This window comes from Pristiophorus japonicus, chromosome Y (genome assembly GCF_044704955.1).
Source record: "Pristiophorus japonicus isolate sPriJap1 chromosome Y, sPriJap1.hap1, whole genome shotgun sequence".
NCBI classification, from domain to species: domain Eukaryota; kingdom Metazoa; phylum Chordata; class Chondrichthyes; family Pristiophoridae; genus Pristiophorus; species Pristiophorus japonicus.
Window position 1 is genome coordinate 38749766 of NC_092011.1, and position 20000 is coordinate 38769765.

Consider the following 20000-nt stretch of genomic DNA (forward strand, 5'->3'; position numbering starts at 1 on the left):
GCAACATCCTGGTAAATCTCCTCTGCACCCTCTCTCGTGCAACATCCTGATAAATCCCCTCTGCATCCTCTCCAGTGCAACATCCTGGTAAATCTCCTCTGCACCCTCTCCAGTGCAACATCCTGGTAAATCTCCTCTGCATCCTCTCCAGTGCAACATCCTGGTAAATCTCCTCTGCACCCTCTCCAGTGCAACATCCTGGTAAATCTCCTCTGCACCTTCTCCAGTGCAACATCCTGGTAAATCTCCTCTGTACCCTCTCCAGTGCAACATCCTGGTAAATCTCCTCTGTACCCTCTCCAGTGCAACATCCTGGTAAATCTCCTCTGTACCCTCTCCAGTGCAACATCCTGGTAAATCTCCTCGGCACCCTCTCCAGTCCAGGCAACATCCTGGTAAATCTCCTCTGTACCCTCTCCAGTGCAACATCCTGGTAAATCTCCTCTGTACCCTCTCCAGTGCAACATCCTGGTAAATCTCCTCTGCACCCTCTCCAGTGCAATCACATCCTTCCTGTAATGTGGTGACCAGAACTGCACGCAGTACTCCAGCTGTGGCCTAACCAGTGTTTTATACAGTTCAAGCATAACCCTCCCTGCTCTTGTATTCCATTCCTCGACCAATAAAGGCAAGTATTCTGTATGTCTTCTTAACCACCTTATCCACCTGGCCTGCTACCTTCAGGGATCTGTGGACTTGCACTCCAAGCTCTCTCTGTTCCTCCAGCAACCCATTAAAGAAAAGGAGCTGAGATAAAATCACTGACCTACCGCACAGGAGGAGCCCATTCAGCCTGTCGTGCCTGTGCCAGGCTCTTGAAAGAGCAGTCGTGCTTAGTCCCATACCTTCTGCTTTTTGTCCGTAACCCTGTCCGTTCTCCATCCTAACGCACCCCTCCAACTCCCTATGACAATCAATGAGTGGGCAAAAATTTGGCAGATGGAGTATAATGTTGGAAAGTGTGAGGTCATGCACTTTGGCAGAAAAAATCAAAGAGCAAGTTATTATTTAAATGGAGAAAGATTGCAAAGTGCTGCAGTACAGCGGGACCTGGGGGTTACTGGTGTATGAAACACAAAAGGATAGTATGCAGGTACAGCAAGTGATCAGGAAGGCCAATGGAATCTTGGCCTTTATTGCAAAGGGGATGGAGTATAAAAGCAGGGAGGTCTTGCTCCAGTTATACAGGGTATTGGTGAGGCCACACCTGGAGTACTGCGTGCAGTTTTGGTCTCCGTATTTACGAAAGGATATACTTGCTTTGGAGGCAGTTCAGAGAAGGTTCACTCGGTTGATTCCGGAGATGAGGGGGTTGACTTATGAGGAAAGGTTGAGTAGGTTGGGCCTCTACTCATTGGAATTCAGAAGAATGAGAGGTGATCTTATGGAAACGTATAGGATTATGAGGGGGCTTGACAAGGTGGATGCAGAGAGGATGTTCCCACTGATGGGGGAGACTAGAACTAGGGGGCATGGTCTTAGAATAAGGGGCCGCCCATTTAAAACTGAGATGAGGAGGAATTTCTTCTCTCAGAGGGTTGTAAATCTGTGGAATTCTCTGCCCCAGAGAGCTGTGGAGGCTGGGACATTGAATATATTTAAGGTGGAGATGGACAGTTTCTTAAATGATAAGTGGATAAGGGGAGCAGGCGGGGAACTGGACTTGAGTCCATGATCAGATCAGCCATGATCGTATTAAATGGTGGAGCAGGCTCGAGGGGCCGAATGGCCTACTCCTGCTCCTGTTTCTTATGTTCTTGTCCTTTCTTAAATGGGCGCGTTACATTTGCGGTTTTCCCCATAACCCGGCCGAATTTTACTTTTCGTGTATTTATCCAATTCTTTCGCAGAAGGTGGGGAACAGGCCAGAGTGTAGCACGGACCTTCGAGGCTCGCTGATCGAATGGACCAAGGGGATGTCCAGCAAAAAGAACGTATTCCGGGTAGGGCGCTCGGGCACCAACGCCCCTCGAGGAATAATGTATCGCAATTGTAACGTACAGGTTGAACCTCCCTGATCCAGAACTCCCTAATCCGGAATCACCCCGCGTCCAGAACCGTTCCCGGCCACCGGGTGGCGCATGTGCAGAACTGCGACACGAACGAATTGAAGTCCTTCCTCGTTGCCGACTCCCGCAATCGCTGGCCTGGCCCCCGCGATCCAACGACACCAACCCCCCCCCCATGATGTCTCTGCCGTACTCCCAGCCCCAAGCCAGCCAGCCCCGATATCCCCTTGCTCAGTACCTGTACCATCCAATTTAACGTGACCACCCCTCGTCCAGAAAAACTCCTTATCCAGAACAGGCCAGGTTCTGAGGGTTTCGGATAAGGGAGGTTCAACCTGTATTTCCTTCATGGGTTCTTTGCTTACCAAGCACGAGGGTTTATTTCTGGAGGGATGGTATAGAAAAGTAGGGAAGTTATGCTAAACCTGTATCAACCCTTGGTTAGACCACACTTGGAGCACCGTGCACAGTTCTGGTCTCCATATACCTGGGTTAGACCACACTTGGAGCACCGTGCACAGTTCTGGTCTCCATATACCTGGGTTAGACCACACTTGGAGCAACGTGCACAGTTCTGGTCTCCATATACCTGGGTTAGACCACACTTGGAGCACTGTGCACAGTTCTGGTCTCCATATACCTGGGTTAGACCACACTTGGAGCACCGTGCACAGTTCTGGTCTCCATATACCTGGGTTAGACCACACTTGGAGCACCGTGCACAGTTCTGGTCTCCATATACCTGGGTTAGACCACACTTGGAGCACCGTGCACAGTTCTGGTCTCCATATACCTGGGTTAGACCACACTTGGAGCAACGTGCACAGTTCTGGTCTCCATATACCTGGGTTAGACCACACTTGGAGCACTGTGCACAGTTCTGGTCTCCATATACCTGGGTTAGACCACACTTGGAGCACCATGCACAGTTCTGGTCTCCATATACCTGGGTTAGACCACATTGGGAGCACTGTGCACAGTTCTGGTCTCCATATACCTGGGTTAGACCACACTTGTAGCACTGTGCACAGTTCTGGTCTCCATATTATAAAAAGGATATAGAAGCACTGGAGAGGGTGCAGAGAAGATTTACAAGGATGATACCTGGAATGCGAGGATATACATATCAGGAAAGGATGAACAGGCTGGGTCTCTTTTCTCTTGAAAAAGAAGGCTGAGGGGTGACCTAATTAAAAATTATGAACAGTTTTGATAGCGTGGATACAGAGAGAATGTTCCCACTTGTGGGGGAGACCAGAACTCGGAGCCATCAATATCAGACAGTCACTGATAACCCAATGGGGAATTCAGGAGAAACTTCTTTACCCAGAGCGGGGTGAGAATGTGGAACTCGCTGCCACAGGTGAAATATATTTGCTTCATGTGTTTTCCTTAAAAATTCATAGCAACACATTGCGATTAAGAACTAGTTGGTTTATTAACAAAGGTTTAACAATCACACGACACATTACCAGTTCATCCACCAGGCTCACAACCACCTGCCCCATCGTGGATCCCCCGAACCCAACTGGCTGGGGTTTTATTGAGTCTTGTGAACATCACGTGACTGGCTAAGCCACTCCCACTCAACAGCTCTACAACTATTTTAAATATAACTTTAATAAGGGGCACTAAAACCGACAAACCTAAACAAATTAAACTTTAGACATTAAGGATTAAATTATAATTCTGTTGCCGCGGGTGATGATGCACTCCAGTCCCTCCGGCGCCCACCTCTCGCGGAAGGCCGCGAGCGTACCGGTGGACACCGTGTGCTCCATCTCCAGGGACACCCTAGCTCGGATGTAACCGCGGAAGAGAGGCAGGCAGTCGGGGCTGAACGACCCCCTCGACCGCCCGCTGCCTGGACCGGCTGATGGCCCCCTTGGCCAGGCCCAGGAGCAGTCCTACGAGGAGGCCCTCGGACCTGCCTGCTCCCCTCCGCACAGGGTGCCCAAAGATCAGGAGTGTGGGACTGAGGTGCAGCCAGAATTTGAGGAGCAGCCCCTTCAAATATTGGAAGAGGGGGCTGCAACCTCACACACCGAACACACACGTGGAACACGGACTCCTCCAGACCGCAGAAATTGCAGGCGGCCCGGGAGCCCGTGAACCGGCTTAAAAACCGATTGCACGGGACTGCCCCGTGCACCACCCTCCAGGCCAAGTCCGCCAATAAATAACGGGAGGACTCCCGCGTAGAGAGCACTCCATTGGGGACCCCCCGCCTCCTCCGGACGGCAAGATGGCGCGCCATGGCGTGTCCGAACGGCAGACGAGGATGGCAAGGTGGAGAGTGTGCAGGAGCAGCCCGTACAGGAAACTCTCCCCTCCGCGCGCAGAACTGAAAGGCACGGAGGGGATAAAAGACAGGCAGCCCCCGGTTGGCCGTTCTGACACCCCCCCCCCCTCCCCAGGTTGCAATAGCTTCACAAACCAATGATCCGACTCACAGGTGCATACATTGCAACTGTGGACGTGACAATGTTCCCCCTGAGCCCCTCCAAGCCAGACTGAAGTCAGTCGGTCTGCAAGCTGGCATTCGGAAACTAACCTAATCCAGGTCTTTAAAATGATGAAGGGGGTTCGATAGGGTAGAAGTCGAGAACATAGATACATAGAAACTCGGTGCAGGAGTAGGCCATTCGGCCCTTCGAGCCTGCACCGCCATTCAATGAGTTCATGGCTGAACATGCAACTTCAGTACCCCCTTCCTGCTTTCTCGCCATACCCCTTGATCCCCCCTAGTAGTAAGGGCCACATCTAACATGTTTCAACTTGTGGGGGAGACCAATATCAGACAGTCACTAATAAACCCACTGGGGCATTCAGGAGAAACTTCTTTACCCAGAGCGGGGTGAGAATGTGGGACTCGCTGCCACAGGGGAGGGGTTGGGGTGACTAACCTTCACTCACTGACCGAAGTGGGAAAGTGCTCCCTCTGCCGACATACGCCCCCGACCCTGCCCCGCCCCCCCACACACCTCCCCCACCCGCCCCACTTTGCCGGAACGCAATTAAAATCTGTTCTTTATTCCCGCCACACAGCTGCGTACTGTCACGGGGAACGAGTTCTTACTCCAGGCCGAGAATGAAGACTACATCAGTGACTGGTACAGGACCATTAAGAGCGTTATTGAGACCCTGGTGAGTATTCCGAGCCGTTTCTCAATTTATAAACTGAGGCAATGAGTGCAAAAGCAAATGAAGTTACACTAAACCCTTTATAAATCGCTGGGTTGGGCCCTCAGCTGGGGTATTGTGTCCAATTCTGGGCCCCGCACTGTAGGGAGGGTGTGAAGGGCCTGGGAGAGGGTACAGAGGGAGATTGACCAGAATGGTCCCGGGGGGATGAGGAACTTCAGTGACGTGGGGAGACTGGAGAAGCTGGGATTGTTCTCCTCGGAGCAGAGAAGGTTGAGAGGTGATTTGATCGAGGGGTTCACAATTACATTCGGGGCCGATGACCAAAAACTTGGCCAAAGAGGGAGGTTTTAACAAGCATCTTGGAGGACGAAATAGACGGAGAGAGGCGGAGAGGTTTAGGGAGGGAGTTCCAGAGCTTGGGGCCCAGGCAACAGAAGGCACGGCCACCGATGGTGGAGCGATTATAATCAGGGATGCTCAAGAGGGCAGAATTAGAGGACGCAGACATCTCTGGGGGGGTTGTGGGGCTGGAGGGGATTGCAGAGATAGGGAGGGGTGTAGCGGCTGGAGGAGGTTACAGAGATAGGGAGGGGTGTAGGGGCTGGAGGGGGTTACAGAGATAGGGAGGGGTGTAGGGACTGGAGGGGGTTACAGAGATAGGGAGGTGTGTAGGGGCTGGAGGGGGTTACAGAGATAGGGAGGGATGTAGGGGCTGGAGGAGGTTACAGAGATAGGAAGGGGTGTAGGGGCTGGAGGAGGTTACAGAGATAGGGAGGGGTGTAGGGGCTGGAGGATGTTACACAGATAGGGAGGGGGCGAGGAGCCTATGGCTGGATTTATAAACAAGGATGAAGAATTTTGAAATCAAGGTGTTGCTTAACTGGGAGTCAATGTGGGACAGCGAGCACAAGGGGTGATGGGTGAGCGGGACTCGGTGTGAGTTAGGACACGGGGGCAGCCGAGTTTTGGATCACCTCTCGTTTACGTCGGGTAGCATGTGGGAGGCTGGCCAGGAGTGTGTTGGAATAGTCAAGTCTGGAAGTAACAAAGGCACGGATGAGGGTTTCAGCAGCGGATGAGCTGAGGCAGGGGGCGGAGACGGGCGATGTTACGGAGGGGGAAACAGGCGGTGTGAGTTATGCTGCGGGATATGTGGCCGGAAGCTCATTTCAGGGTCAGATATAACACCGAGGTGGCGAACAGTCTGGTCCAGCCTCAGACAGGAGTTGGGGAGAGGGAGGGAGTCGGGGGCTGGGGAACGCAGTTTGTGGCGGAGACCACACCTGGAGTACTGCGTGCAGTTTTGGTTTCCATATTTACGAAAGGATATACTTGCTTTGGAGGCAGTTCAGAGAAGGTTCACTCGGTTGATTCCGGGGATGAGGGGGTTGACTTATGAGGAAAGGTTGAGTAGGTTGGGCCTCTACTCATTGGAATTCAGAAGAATGAGAGGTAATCTTATGGAAACGTATCAGATTATGAGGGGGGCTCGACAAGGTGGATGCAGAGAGGATGTTCCCACTGATGGGGGAGACTAGAACTAGGGGGCATGGTCTCAGAATAAGGGGCCGCCCATTTAAAACTGAGATGAGGAGGAATTTCTTCTCTGAGGGTTGTAAATCTGTGGAATTCTCTGCCCCAGAGAGCTGTGGAGGCTGGGACATTGAATATATTTAAGGTGGAGATAGACAGATTTTTGAGCGATAAGGGAGTGAAGGGTTATGGGGAGCGGGCGGGGAAGTGGAGCTGAGTCCATGATCGGATCAGCCATGGTCGTATTAAATGGCGGAGCAGGCTCGAGGGGCCGAATGGCCGACTCCTGCTCCTATTTCTTACGTACGTGTTTATGTGTGACTGAAGACCACAGCCTAACTTGTCCTGTTTTTTTTTTGCTCCCTCCTCTCCGCTCTCCGCCCCCCGCGGCCAGGATCGGGAGAACCCGCTGGACTATCCGCTGGTGTACTCCCTGCAGAGGAGCGCCAGCTCCGAGCTGTTAGACTGTAGCGGGGACGAGGAGGAGGTGCTGGGCAAGGACAAGCAGAAGGAAAGCAGGAGAATCTCGCGTGAGTCACCCGCTTTACCCTCGGTGTTTGTTGTTCACTCTACTCTGATTCATCGACCTCGGAACTTGCAGTGGGAAAAGGACAACATGTGGCACAACATTTAGGCTGAACCCAGTGTCCGTTTTATTACCCAACAAAAAAACAACTAAAAACTACAGCACTAGACTTCTGAGAGAAATCGACTGAAGACATACAATCGCCATTCCTGGCTGCAACTGGTGTAGCTTCGTGGTCATTGGTTCCGTGACCAATTGGTTCTTCTGGCTATTCTCTGTAGCGCCTGTTCCTTTCATCTACGTTCAGTACTGCATGTCCTTTCGTCTGTTCGTTCTTTCGACCTTTCTCCCAAACAGGATGGATAAAGGGGAACCAGTGGATGTGGTGTATTTGGACTTCCAGAAGGCATTTGACAAGATGCCACATAAAAGGTTACTGCACAAGATAAAATTTCATGGGGTTGGGGGTAATATATTATCATGGATAGAGGATTGGCTAACTAACAGAAAACAGAGAGTCGGGATAAATGGTTCATGCTCTGGTTGGCTACCAGTAACTAGTGGGGTGCCGCAGGGATCAGTGCTGGGACCTCAACTATTTACAATCTATATTAACGACTTGGAGGAAGGGACTGAGTGTAACGTAGCCAAGTTTGCTGCTGATACAAAGATGGAAGGAAAATGTGTGAAGAGGACACAAAAAATCTGCAAAAGTACATAGACAGGCTAAGTGAGTGGGCAAAAATTTGGCAGATGGAGTATAATGTTGGAAAGTGTGAGGTCATGCACTTTGGCAGGAAAAATCAAAGAGCAAGTTATTATTTAAATGGAGAAAGATTGCAAAGTGCCGCAGTACAGCGGGACCTGGGGGTACTTGTACATGAAACACAAAAGGATAGTATGCAGGTACAGCAAGTGATCAGGAAGGCCAGTGGTATCTTGGCCTTTATTGCAAAGGGGATGGAGTATAAAAGCAGGGAAGTCTTGCTACAGTTATACAGGGCATTGATGAGGCCACACCTGGAATACAGTTTTGGTTTCCGTATTTACGAAAGGACATATTTACTTTGGAGGCAGTTCAGAGAAGGTTCACTCGGTTGATTCCAGAGATGAGGGGGTTGACTTATGAGGAAAGGTTGAGTAGGTTGGGCCTCTACTCATTGGAGTTCAGAAGAATGAGAGGTGATCTTATTAAAACGTATAAGATTATGAGGGGGCTTGACAAGGTGGATGCAGAGAGGATGTTTCCACTGATGGGGGAGACTAGAACTAGGGGGCATGGTCTTAGAATAAGGGGCCGTCCATTTAAAACTGAGATGAGGAGGAATTTCTTCTCTCAGAGGGTTGTAAATCTGTGGAATTCTCTGCCCCAGAGAGCTGTGGAGGCTGGGACATTGAATATATTTAAGGCGGAGATAGACAGATTTTTGAGCGATAAGGGAGTGAAGGGTTATGGGGAGCGGGCGGGGAAGTGGAGCTGAGTCCACGATCGGATCAGCCATGATCGTATTAAATGGCGGAGCAGGCTCGAGGGGCCAAATGGCCGATTCCTGCTCCTATTTCTTATGTTCTTATAACCTGTGTCCATCTGGGCACGTGTCCGTCAACTTTTTCTGTGTGCATCTTCTTCCGTCTGTTCTTGTCCTTGTCCTTCTTTCCTCTTCTGCTGAGATGCTTTTAGCTCGCAGATTGAAATCCAGGTTCTGACTGATCTCCTGCCGCTGCAGTTTCTGATAGTGATCCACTTTGGTGGTTAAAAACAGAGAGACAGACTATTATCTGAATGGTGGCAGATTAGGAAAAGGGAAGGTGCAACGAGACCTGGGTGTCATGGTACATCAGTCATTGAAGGTTGGCATGCAGGTACAGCAGGCGGTGAAGAAGGCAAATGGTATGTTGGCCTTCATAGCGAGGGGATTTGAATACAGGGGCAGGGAGGTGTTGCTACAGTTGTACAGGGCCTTGGTGAGGCCACACCTGGAATATTGTGTACAGTTTTGGTCTCCTAACTTGAGGAAGAACATTCTTGCTATTGAGGGAGTGCAGCGAAGGTTCACCAGACTGATTCCCGGGATGGCGGGACTGACTTATCAAGAAAGACTGGATCAACTAAGTTGGGCTTGTATTCACTGGAGTTCAGAAGAATGAGAGGGGATCTCATAGAAACGTTTAAAATTCTGACGGGTTCAGACAGGTTAGATGCAGGAAGAATGTTATCAATGTTGGGGAAGTCCAGAACCAGGGGTCACAGTCTAAGGATAAGGGGTAAGCCATTTAGGACCGAGATGAGGAGAAACTTCTTCACCCAGAGAGTGGTGAACCTGTGGAATTCTCTACCAAAGTTGTTGAGACCAATTCACTAAATATATTCAAAAAGGAGTTAGATGTGGCCGTTACTACTCGGGGGATCAAGGGGTATGGAGAGAAAGCAGGAATGGGGTACTGAAGTTGCATGTTCAGCCATGAACTCATTGAATGGTGGTGCAGGCTCGAAGGGCCGAATGGCCTACTCCTGCACCTATTTTCTATGTTTCTATGATTACATCGATGCGTTGTTTGATGGTCCCCTGTCAATCACTATCAGAAACTGCAGCGGCAGGAGATCCTGTTCCTATTGAGGACTTGCCTAGTTTCCCGTTTGCACACTGAGTCTGCGAGGCTCGCGTTGACTTCTCATCTGAACACCTCGTTTCCCAAAAAATGTGCACCGGGCGTGGTTCCTTTGTTGTCGGGTCTTTTTACAGACTTGGTGTCTCCAGTTACCCCGCCCCCCCACATTCCCCACCTCGTGTCCCGCCGCTGACGGACTGTTTCTTGCTTGTGTCGACAGTGCGTAGGATGAATTCGGATAGCTCTGAGAGGAAGAGGGTAAAGAACAGGATCAGGAAGTTCATCACCAGGAGGCCCCCGCTCCAGACCCTGCAGGAGAAGGGATTGATCAAAGGTAAGTGGCAGGCTGCAGGCTATCTCCCCTAAACCCAGCCCCGGAACATAGAAACTTACAGGGCAGAAGGAGGCCATTCCGGCCCATCGTGTCTGCACCGGCCGACAAAGAGCCGCACGGCCCTTGGTCAGCAGCCCTGAAGGTTACATATAAACCCACGAACAATGGCTAAAGAGCACCCAGTCCAACCACTCTGCCCCACACAACTGCGACACCCCTTAAGGAAGGATATCCTAGCTTCGGAGGGGGTACAGAGACGATTCACTCGGCTGATTCCGGAGATGAGGGGGTTACCTTATGATGATAGATTGAGTAGACTGGGTCTTTACCCGTTGGAGTTCAGAAGGATGAGGGGTGATCTTATAGAAACATTTAAAAACAATGAAAGGGATAGACAAGATAGAGGCAGAGAGGTTGTTTCCACTGGTCGGGGAGACTAGAACTAGGGGGCACAGCCTCAAAATACGGGGGAGCCAATTTAAAACCGAGCTGAGAAGGAATTTCTTCTCCCAGAGCGTTGTGAATCTGTGGAATTCTCTGCCCAAGGAAGCAGTTGAGGCTAGCTCATTGAATGTATTCAAGTCACAGATAGATAGATTTTTAACCAATAAGGGAATTAAGGGTTACGGGGAGCGGGCGGGTAAGTGGAGCTGAGTCCACGGCCAGATCAGCCTTGATCTTGTTGAGTGGCGGAGCAGGCTCGGAGGGCTAGATGGCCTACTCCTGTTCCTAATTCTTATGTTACACTGAAACATTCTACACTCCACCCCAACTGGGAGCCATGTGATCTCCTGGGAGAGGCAAAAAACAGATAAATACCCAGGCCAATTTAGGGAGAGAAAATATCTGGGAAAATTCCTCTCCGACCCATCCAGGCGATCGACACTAGTCCAGGAGATCACCCTGGCCGTATTCGATTCCCTGCAGTACTTACCGTTATATCTGCTCTGTCCAACGAAAGGTCATCCAGTCTAATCCCAATTACCAGCTCTAGGTCCGTAACCCTGCAGGTTACTGCACTTTAAGTGCCCATCCAACCATCTCTTAAAAGTGGTGAGGGTTTCTGCATCCACCGCTCTTCCATTGACTCTCTTCCGTACTGTAAATTTCTTTGATTCTATGAAATTTCTTCACTCAAGAGAGTTGGGGGGGGGGGGGTGAATCTTTGGAATTCTCTGCCCCAGAGGGCTGTGGGGGCTGGGTCGTTGAGTATATTCAAGGCTGAGGTTTTTGGGCACGAAGGGAAGCGAGGGATGTGGGGATCGGGCGGGGAAGTGGAGCTGAGTCCATGATCGGATCAGCCATGATCGTATTAAATGGCGGAGCAGGCTCGAGGGGCCGAATGGCCGACTCCTGCTCCTATTTCTTTAAAGTTATGAAGGGGGTTCGATAGGGGTCGATGTGGAGAAGATGTTCCCACTTGTGTGTGTGTGTGTGGGGGAGAGACCAGAACTAGGGGGCCATCAATATCAGACAGTCACTGATAAACCCAATGGGGGAATTCAGGAGAAACCTCTTTACCCGGAGCGGGGTGAGAATGTGGCACTCGCTGCCACAGGGAGGGCTCGAGGCGAATAGTATCGATGCATTTAAGGGGGAAGCTGGATAAAGACACGGGGAGGGGGGGAAAGGAATAGAGGGGTATGGTGATGGGGGGGAGATGGAGAGGGCTGGGAGGGGGCTGGTGTGGAGTTTAACCCCGGCACGGAGCGGTTGATGCTGTTTCTGCGCTGTAAAAGGCGCAGTAACTCCAGGGAAAGTTTTAACGTGATTCCCGATTGGAGGGATGCGATGAACCCACGAACCCCCCCCCTGCCCCACCTCCCCAGCGCCAGGAAGTGTGTGGGGGGGGCGGGGGGAGGGTCTTCGAGCCCGGATTCCCGCCACTCCGGACCAGCCCTGCCTCAGGTGCTGTGACTCCCTCCTTCCCTCACCTCGTCAATCGCCCTCGTAACTCTGCCGCCCGCGCGCGGAGGCGTTTCAGCCGCTGAGCGCTGATCTGTTTGACTGACCCTCTCTTCTCCCTCTGCACCCCCCCCCTCCCGTGAAGACCAAGTCTTCGGCTGCCGCCTGGACGCGTTGTGCGAGCGAGAGAAAACCACGGTGCCCAAGTTCGTGAGGCTCTGCATCGAGGCAGTGGAAAGACGAGGTGGGTGCTGTCTCTGTTCCCGGGGCCTCTGGCCGTTTGTACCAGGCTCCATCATTGTTGCACCTCCCTCGCTCTCTCTCTCTCTCTCTCTCTCTCTCGCTCTCGTTCTGTCTCTCTGTCTCTCACTCTCGCTCTCGTTCTGTCTCTCTCTCGCTCTCTCACTGCCTCGGTTTCTCTCTCTCTAGTTTCTCCCTGTTTGTCTCTCTCCCCCCTCTCTCTATCTCTCTCTTTGTCGATCTCTGTCTCTCTCTCACTCTCTCACTCTCTCTCTCTCTCTCGGTCTCTCGCTCTCGTTCTGTCTCTCACTCTCGCACTCTCTCTATGTCCCTCTCTCTCTCACTCTCTTGGTCTCTCTCTGTTTCTCCCTGTTTGTCTCTCTCCCCCCTCTCTCTTTCTCTCTTTGTCGATCTCTGTCTCTCTCTCACTCTCTCTCTCTCTCTCGGTCTCTCGCTCTCGTTCTGTCTCTCACTCTCACACTCTCTCTATGTCCCTCTCTCTCTCACTCTCTTGGTCTCTCTCTCTTTCTCCCTGTTTGTCTCTCTACCCCCTCTCTCTATCTCTCTCTTTGTCGATCTCTGTCTCTCTCTCACTCTCTCTCTCTCTCTCTCTCGCTCTCGTTCTGTCTCTCTCTCACTCTCTCTCTATGTCTCTCTCTCTCTCTCTCACTGCCTCGGTTTCTCTCTCTCTGTTTCTCCCTGTTTGTCTCTCTCCCCTCTCTCTCTATCTCTCTCTATCTCTCTCTGTCTCTCTCTCTTCGCTCCCCCTCCTCTCTCTCTCTCTTTTCTCTCCCCTCTCTCGCCCTCTCTCTCTCTTTGTCTCTGTCTCTCTCGCTCTTCTCTCTCCTCTCTGTCTCTCTCTGTCTCTCACTCTCTCTCTCTGTCTCTCTCTCTGTCTCTCTCTCTGTCTCTCTCTCTGTCTCTCTCTCTGTCTCTCCCTGTCTCTCTCTCTCTCTCTTTTCTCTCTCTCTCCCCCTCGCTCTCTCTCTCCCTTTCTCACTCTCTCTCCCTCTCTCGCTCTCTCTCTGCCTCCCTGTCTGTCTCTGTCTGTCTCTCCCCCTCTCTCTCTCTCCGTCTCTCTCTCTCTTTTCTCTCTGTCTCTCCCTCTCTCTCTCTGTCTCTCTCTCTCTCTCTCTCTCTGTCTCCCTCTCTCTCTCCCTCTCTCTTTGTATGTCTCTCTCTCCCTCCCTCTCTCTCTCTCTCCCTCCCTCTCTCTCTCTCTCTCTGTCTCTCTCTCTCCCTCTCTCTCTCTCTCTCTCTGTCTCTCTCTCTCTCTCCCTCTCTCTGTCTCTCTCTCCCCCCCTCTCTCTCTGTTTCTCTCTCCCTCTCTGTCTCTCTCTATCTGTCTCTCTGTCTCTCTCTCTCTGTCTCTGTCTCTCTCTCTCTGTCTCTCCCTCTCTCTCTCTCACCCCCTCTTTCTCTCTCTCTCCCTCTCTCTCTGTCTGTCTGTCTCTCTCTCCCTCCCTCTCTCTCGCTCTCTCTCTCTCTCTCTCTCTCTCCCTCTCTCTCTCTGTCTCTCTCTCTCTCTGTCTCTCTGTCTCTCTCCCTCTCTCTATCTCTCTCTCCCCCCTCTCTCTCTCTGTTTCTCTCTCCCTCTCTGTCTCTCTCTCTATCTGTCTCTCTCTCTCTGCTTCTCTGTCTCTCTCTCTCTCTGTCTGTCTCTGTCTCTCTCTCTCTCCCTCTCTGTCTCTCCCTCTCTCTCACCCCCTCTCTCTCTCTCTCTCCCTCTCTCTCTGTCTGTCTCTCTCTCCCTCCCTCTCTCTCTCTCTCTCCGTCTCTCTCTCTCTTTTCTCTCTGTCTCTCCCTCTCTCTCTCTGTCTCTCTCTCTCTCTGTCTCTCTGTCTCCCTCTCTCTCTCTGTCTCTCTCTTTCTCTCTCCCTCCCTCTCTCTCTCTCTCTCTCTCTGTCTCTCGCTCTCGTTCTGTCTCTCACTCTCGCACTCTCTCTTTGTCCCTCTCTCTCTCACTCTCTTGGTCTCTCTCTGTTTCTCCCTGTTTGTCTCTCTCCCCTCTCTCTCTTCGCTCTCCCTCCTCTCTCTCTCTATTTTCTCTCCCCTATCTCGCCCTCTCTCTGTCCTTGTCTCTGTCTCTCTCGCTCTTATCTCCCCTCTCTGTCTCTCTCTCTGTCTCTCCCTTTCTGTCTCTCTGTCTCTCTCTCTCTTTTCTCTCTCTCTCTCCTCCTCTCTCTCTCTTCCTCTCTCGCTCTCTCTCTCTCTCTGCCTCCCTGTCACTCTCTGTCTCTCTCTCCCCCCTCTCTCTCTCTCTCTCTCCGTCTCTCTCTCTCTTTTCTCTCTGTCTCTCCCTCTCTCACTCTCCCTCCCTCTCTCTCTGTCTCTGTCTCTGTCTCTCTCTGTCTCTCTCGATCTCTCTCTGTCTCCCTCTCTCTCTCCCTCCCTCTCGCTCTCCGTCTCTCTCTCTCTTTTCTCTCTGTCTCCCTCTCTCTCTCCCTCTCTCTCTCTCTCTCTCTCTCTGTCTCTCTCTATCTCTCTCTCTCTCTCTCTCTCTCTCCCTCCCTCTCTCTCACTTTCTCTCTCTCTCTCTCTGTCTCTCTCTGTCTCTCTCTCTCTCTCTGTGTTCGCTCCCCACTCTCTCGCTCACTTTCCTCGTACCTGACAAGTATTAACACATCCTGTTTTCACTCCCGCCTTCCCCGTTCCCCGTAGGGTTGGATGCTGATGGCATTTACCGAGTGAGCGGAAACCTGGCCGTCATACAGAAGCTGAGGTTCGTGGTCGATCACGGTGAGTGAGGTGTTTCCCAGGACGGAGGGAGGGAGGCCGGGAGAGAGGGGAAGTCGGGAGAGTGGGTGAATTATAGTCACTGGTTCATGGAGCATTAGTGCACGGGAAGTAATCTTTATAAATCACTGGTCCATCCCCAGCTTCACTAACGCATTGAGAAGTGTAGAGGAACAGAGATTACCTGGGAGTGCAGTTCCACAGATCCCTGAAGGCCACTCAGCCCCTCGAGCCTGTTACATTAGGAACAGGAGGAGGCCATTCAGCCCCTCGAGCCTGTTACATTAGGAACAGAAGGTGGTTAACGCGGCATACGGAATACTTGCCTTTATTAGTCAAGGGATGGAATACAAAAGCAGGGAGGGTTATGCTTGAACTGTATAAAACACTGGTTAGGCCACAGCTGGAGTACTGCGTGCAGTTCTGGTCACCACATTACAGGAAGGATGTGATTGCACTGGAGAGGGTACAGAGGAGATTTACCAGGATGTTGCACTGGAGAGGGTACAGAGGAGATTTACCAGGATGTTGTACTGGAGAGGGTACAGAGGACATTTACCAGGATGTTGCACTGGAGAGGATACAGAGGAGATTTACCAGGATGTTGCACTGGAGAGGGTACAGAGGAGATTTACCAGGATATTGCACTGGAGAGGGTACAGAGGAGATTTACCAGGATGTTGCACTGGAGAGGGTGCAGAGGAGATTTACCAGGATATTGCACTGGAGAGGGTACAGAGGGGACTTACCAGGATGTTGCACTGGAGAGGGTACAGAGGAGATTTACCAGGATGTTGCACTGGAGAGGGTACAGAGGGGATTTACCAGGATGTTGCACTGGAGAGGGTACAGAGGAGATTTACCAGGATGTTGCATTGGAGAGGGTACAGAGGAGATTTACCAGGATGTTGCACTGGAGAGGGTACAGAGGAGATTTACCAGGATGTTGCACTGGAGAGGGTACAGAGGAGATTTACCAGGATGTCGCCTGGACTGGAGAATTTTAGCGATGAGGAAAGATTGGATAGGCTGGGGTTGTTTTCTTTGGAACAGAGGAGGCTGAGGGGGAGAACTGATTGAGGTGTATAAAATGATGTGGGGCCTGGATAGAGTGGATAGGAAGGACCTGTTTCCCTTGGCAGAGGGCTCAACAACCAGGGGGCACAGATTGAAAGTAATTGGGGGAAGGTTTAGAGGGGATTTGAGGGGAAATGTCTTCACCCAGAGGGTGGTGGGGGTCTGGGGTGGAACTCACGGCCTGAAAGGGTGGTAGAGGCAGAAACCCTCACCACATTTGGAAGTGCTGTAACCTACAGGGCTACGGACCGAGAGCGGGAAAGTGGGATTAGGCTGGGTAGCTCTTGGTCGGCCGGCACGGACACGATGGGCCGAAATGGCCTCCTTCCGTGCTGCAAACTCTGATTTTACGATTCACACTTGAGGAAGGATGTGCTCGAGGGGAGCTATGCTTGCAATAGCCACCAGGTGGCCCCCTGGTACCACTTTCAAACCCAATTTTAAAGTCAACCTTCGAATAGAAACATAGAAAATAGGTGCAGGAGTAGGCCATTCGGCCCTTCTAGCCTGCACCACCATTCAATGAGTTCATGGCTGAACATGCAACTTCAGGACCCCATTCCTGCTTTCTCACCATACCCCTTGATCCCCCGAGTAGTAAGGACTACATCTAACTCCTTTTTGAATATATTTAGTGAATTGGCCTCAACAACTTTCTGTGGCAGAGAATTCCACAGGTTCACCACTCTCTGGGTGAAGAAGTTTCTCCTCATCTGGGTCCTAAATGGCTTACCCCTTATCCTTAGACTGTGACCCATGATTCTGGACTTCCCCAACACCGGGAACATTTTTCCCGCATCTAACCTGTCTAAACCCGTCAGAATTTTAAACGTTTCTATGAGATCCCCTCTCATTCTTCTGAACTCCAGTGAATACAAGCCCAGTTGATCCAGTCTTTCTTGATAGGTCAGTCCCACCATCCTGGGAATCAGTCTGGTGAACCTTCGCTGCACTCCCTCAATAGCAAGAATGTCCTTCCTCAAGTTAGGAGACCAAAACTGTACACAATACTCCAGGTGTGGCCTCACCAAGGCCCTGTACAACTGTAGCAACACCTCCCTGCCCCTGTACTCAAATCCCCTCGCTATGAAGGCCAACATGCCATTTGCCTTCTTCACCGCCTGCTGTACCTGCATGCCAACCTTCAATGACTGATGTACCATGACACCCAGGTCTCGTTGCACCTTCCCTTTTCCTAATCTGTCACCATTCAGATAATAGTCTGTCTCTCTGTTTTTACCACCAAAGTGGATAACCTCACATTTATCCACATTATACTGCATCTGCCATTCATTTTCCCACTCACCTAACGTATCCAAGTCACTCTGCAGCCTCATAGAATCCTCCTCGCAGCTCACACTGCCACCCAACTTAGTGTCATCCGCAAATTTGGAGATACTACATTTAATCCCCTCGTCTAAATCATTAATGTACAGTGTAAACAGCTGGGGCCCCAGCACAGAACCTTGCGGCACCCCACTAGTCACTGCCTGCCATTCTGAAAAGTACCCATTTACTCCTACTCTTTGCTTCCTGTCTGACAACCAGTTCTCAATCCATGTCAGCACACTACCCCCAATCCCATGTGCTTTAACTTTGCACATTAATCTCTTGTGTGGGATCTTGTCGAACGCCTTCTGAAAGTCCAAATATACCACATCAACTGGTTCTCCTTTGTCCACTTTACTGGAAACATCCTCAAAAAATTCCAGAAGATTTGTCAAGCATGATTTCCCTTTCACAAATCCATGCTAACTTGGACCTATCATGTCACCTCTTTCCAAATGCGCTGCTATGACATCCTTAATAATTGATTCCATCATTTTACCCACTACTGAGGTCAGGCTGACCGGTCTATAATTCCCTGTTTTCTCTCTTCCTCCTTTTTTAAAAAGTGGGGTTACATTGGCTACCCTCCACTCCATAGGAACTGATCCAGAGTCAATGGAATGTTGGAAAATGACTGTCAATGCATCCGCTATTTCCAAGGCCACCTCCTTAAGTACTCTGGGATGCAGTCCATCAGGCCCTGGGGATTTATCGGCCTTCTATCCCATCAATTTCCCCAACACAATTTCCCGACGAATAAGGATTTCCCTCAGTTCCTCCTCCTTACTAGACCCTCCGACCCCTTTTATATCCGGAAGGTTGTTTGTGTCCTCCTTAGTGAATACCGAACCAAAGTACTTGTTCAATTGGTCTGCCATTTCTTTGTTCCCCGTTATGACTTCCCCTGATTCTGACTGCAGGGGACCTACGTTTGTCTTTACTAACCTTTTTCTCTTTACATACCTGTAGAAACTTTTGCAATCCGCCTTAATGTTCCCTGCAAGCTTCTTCTCGTACTCCATTTTCCCTGCCCTAATCAAACCCTTTGTCCTCCTCTGCTGTGTTCTAAATTTCTCCCAGTCCCCGGGTTCGCTGCTATTTCTGGCCAATTTGTATGCCACTTCCTTGGCTTTAATACTATCCCTGATTTCCCTTGATAGCCACGGTTGAGCCACCTTCCCTTTTTTATTTTTACGCCAGACAGGAATGTACAATTGTTGTAGTTCATCCATGCGGTCTCTAAATGTCTGCCATTGCCCATCCACAGTCAACCCCCTAAGTATCATTCGCCAATCTATCCAACCAATTCACGCCTCATACCTTCAAAGTTACCCTTCTTTAAGTTCTGGACCATGGTCTCTGAATTTACTGTTTCATTCTCCATCCTAATGCAGAATTCCACCATATTATGGTCACTCTTCCCCAAGGGGCCTCGCACAATGAGATTGCTAATTAATCCTCTCTCATTACACAACACCCAGTCTAAGATGGCCTCCCCCCTAGTTGGTTCCTCGACATATTGGTCTAGAAAACCATCCCTTATGCACTCCAGGAAATCCTCCTCCACCGTATTGCTTCCAGTTTGGCTAGCCCAATCTATGTGCATATTAAAGTCACCCATTATAACTGCTGCACCTTTATTGCATGCACCCCTAATTTCCTGTTTGATGCCCTCCCCAACATCACTATTACTGTTTGGAGGTCTGTACATAACTCCCACTAACGTTTTTTGCCATTTGGTGTTCTGCAGCTCTACCCATATAGATTCCACATCATCCAAGCTAATGTCCTTCCGAACTATTGCATTAATCTCCTCTTTAACCAGCAATGCTACCCCACCTCCTTTTCCTTTTATTCTATCCATCCTGAATGTTGAATACCCCTGGATGTTGAGTTCCCAGCCCTGATCATCCTGGAGCCACGTCTCCGTAATCCCAATCACATCATATTTGTTAACATCTATTTGCACAGTTAATTTATCCACCTTATTACGGATACTCCTTGCATTAAGACACAAAGCCTTCAGGCTTGTTTTTTTAACACCCTTTGTCCTTTTAGAATTTTGCTGCACAGTGGCCCTTTTTGTTCTTTGCCTTGGGTTTCTTTGCCCACCACTTTTCCTCATCTCCTTTCTGTCTTTTATAGGAACAGGAGGAGGCCATTCAGCCCCTCGAGCCTGTTACAATAGGAACAGGAGGAGGCCATTCAGCCCCTCGAGTCTGTTACATTAGGAACAGGAGGAGGCTGTTCAGCCCCTCGAGCCTGTTACAGTAGGAACAGGAGGAGGTCATTCAGCACCTCGAGCCTGTTACATTAGGAACAGGAGGAGGCCGTTCAGCCCCTCGAGCCTGTTACATTAGGAACAGGAGGAGGCCGTTCAGCCCCTCGAGCCTGTTACATTAGGAACAGGAGGAGGCCATTCAGCCCCTCGAGCCTGTTACATTAGGAACAGGAGGAGGCCATTCAGCACCTCGAGCCTATTACATTAGGAACAGGAGGAGGCCATTCAGCCCCTCGAGCCTGTTACATTAGGAACAGGAGAAGGCCATTCAGC

General features: G+C 50.6%; 1 protein-coding gene across 1 annotated transcript in view; it reads left to right on the plus strand.

Moving 5' to 3' along the window:
- Positions 1-20000, plus strand: part of LOC139241094 (rho GTPase-activating protein 15-like) — a 162811-nt gene that overhangs the window by 131444 nt on the left and 11367 nt on the right. The window contains exons 10-15 of the mRNA XM_070869783.1: positions 1851-1943; positions 5058-5156; positions 7084-7219; positions 10046-10159; positions 12210-12308; positions 14966-15043. Coding sequence (XP_070725884.1) covers positions 1851-1943; positions 5058-5156; positions 7084-7219; positions 10046-10159; positions 12210-12308; positions 14966-15043 — 619 coding nt within the window. The remainder of the gene's footprint in view (positions 1-1850; positions 1944-5057; positions 5157-7083; positions 7220-10045; positions 10160-12209; positions 12309-14965; positions 15044-20000) is intronic.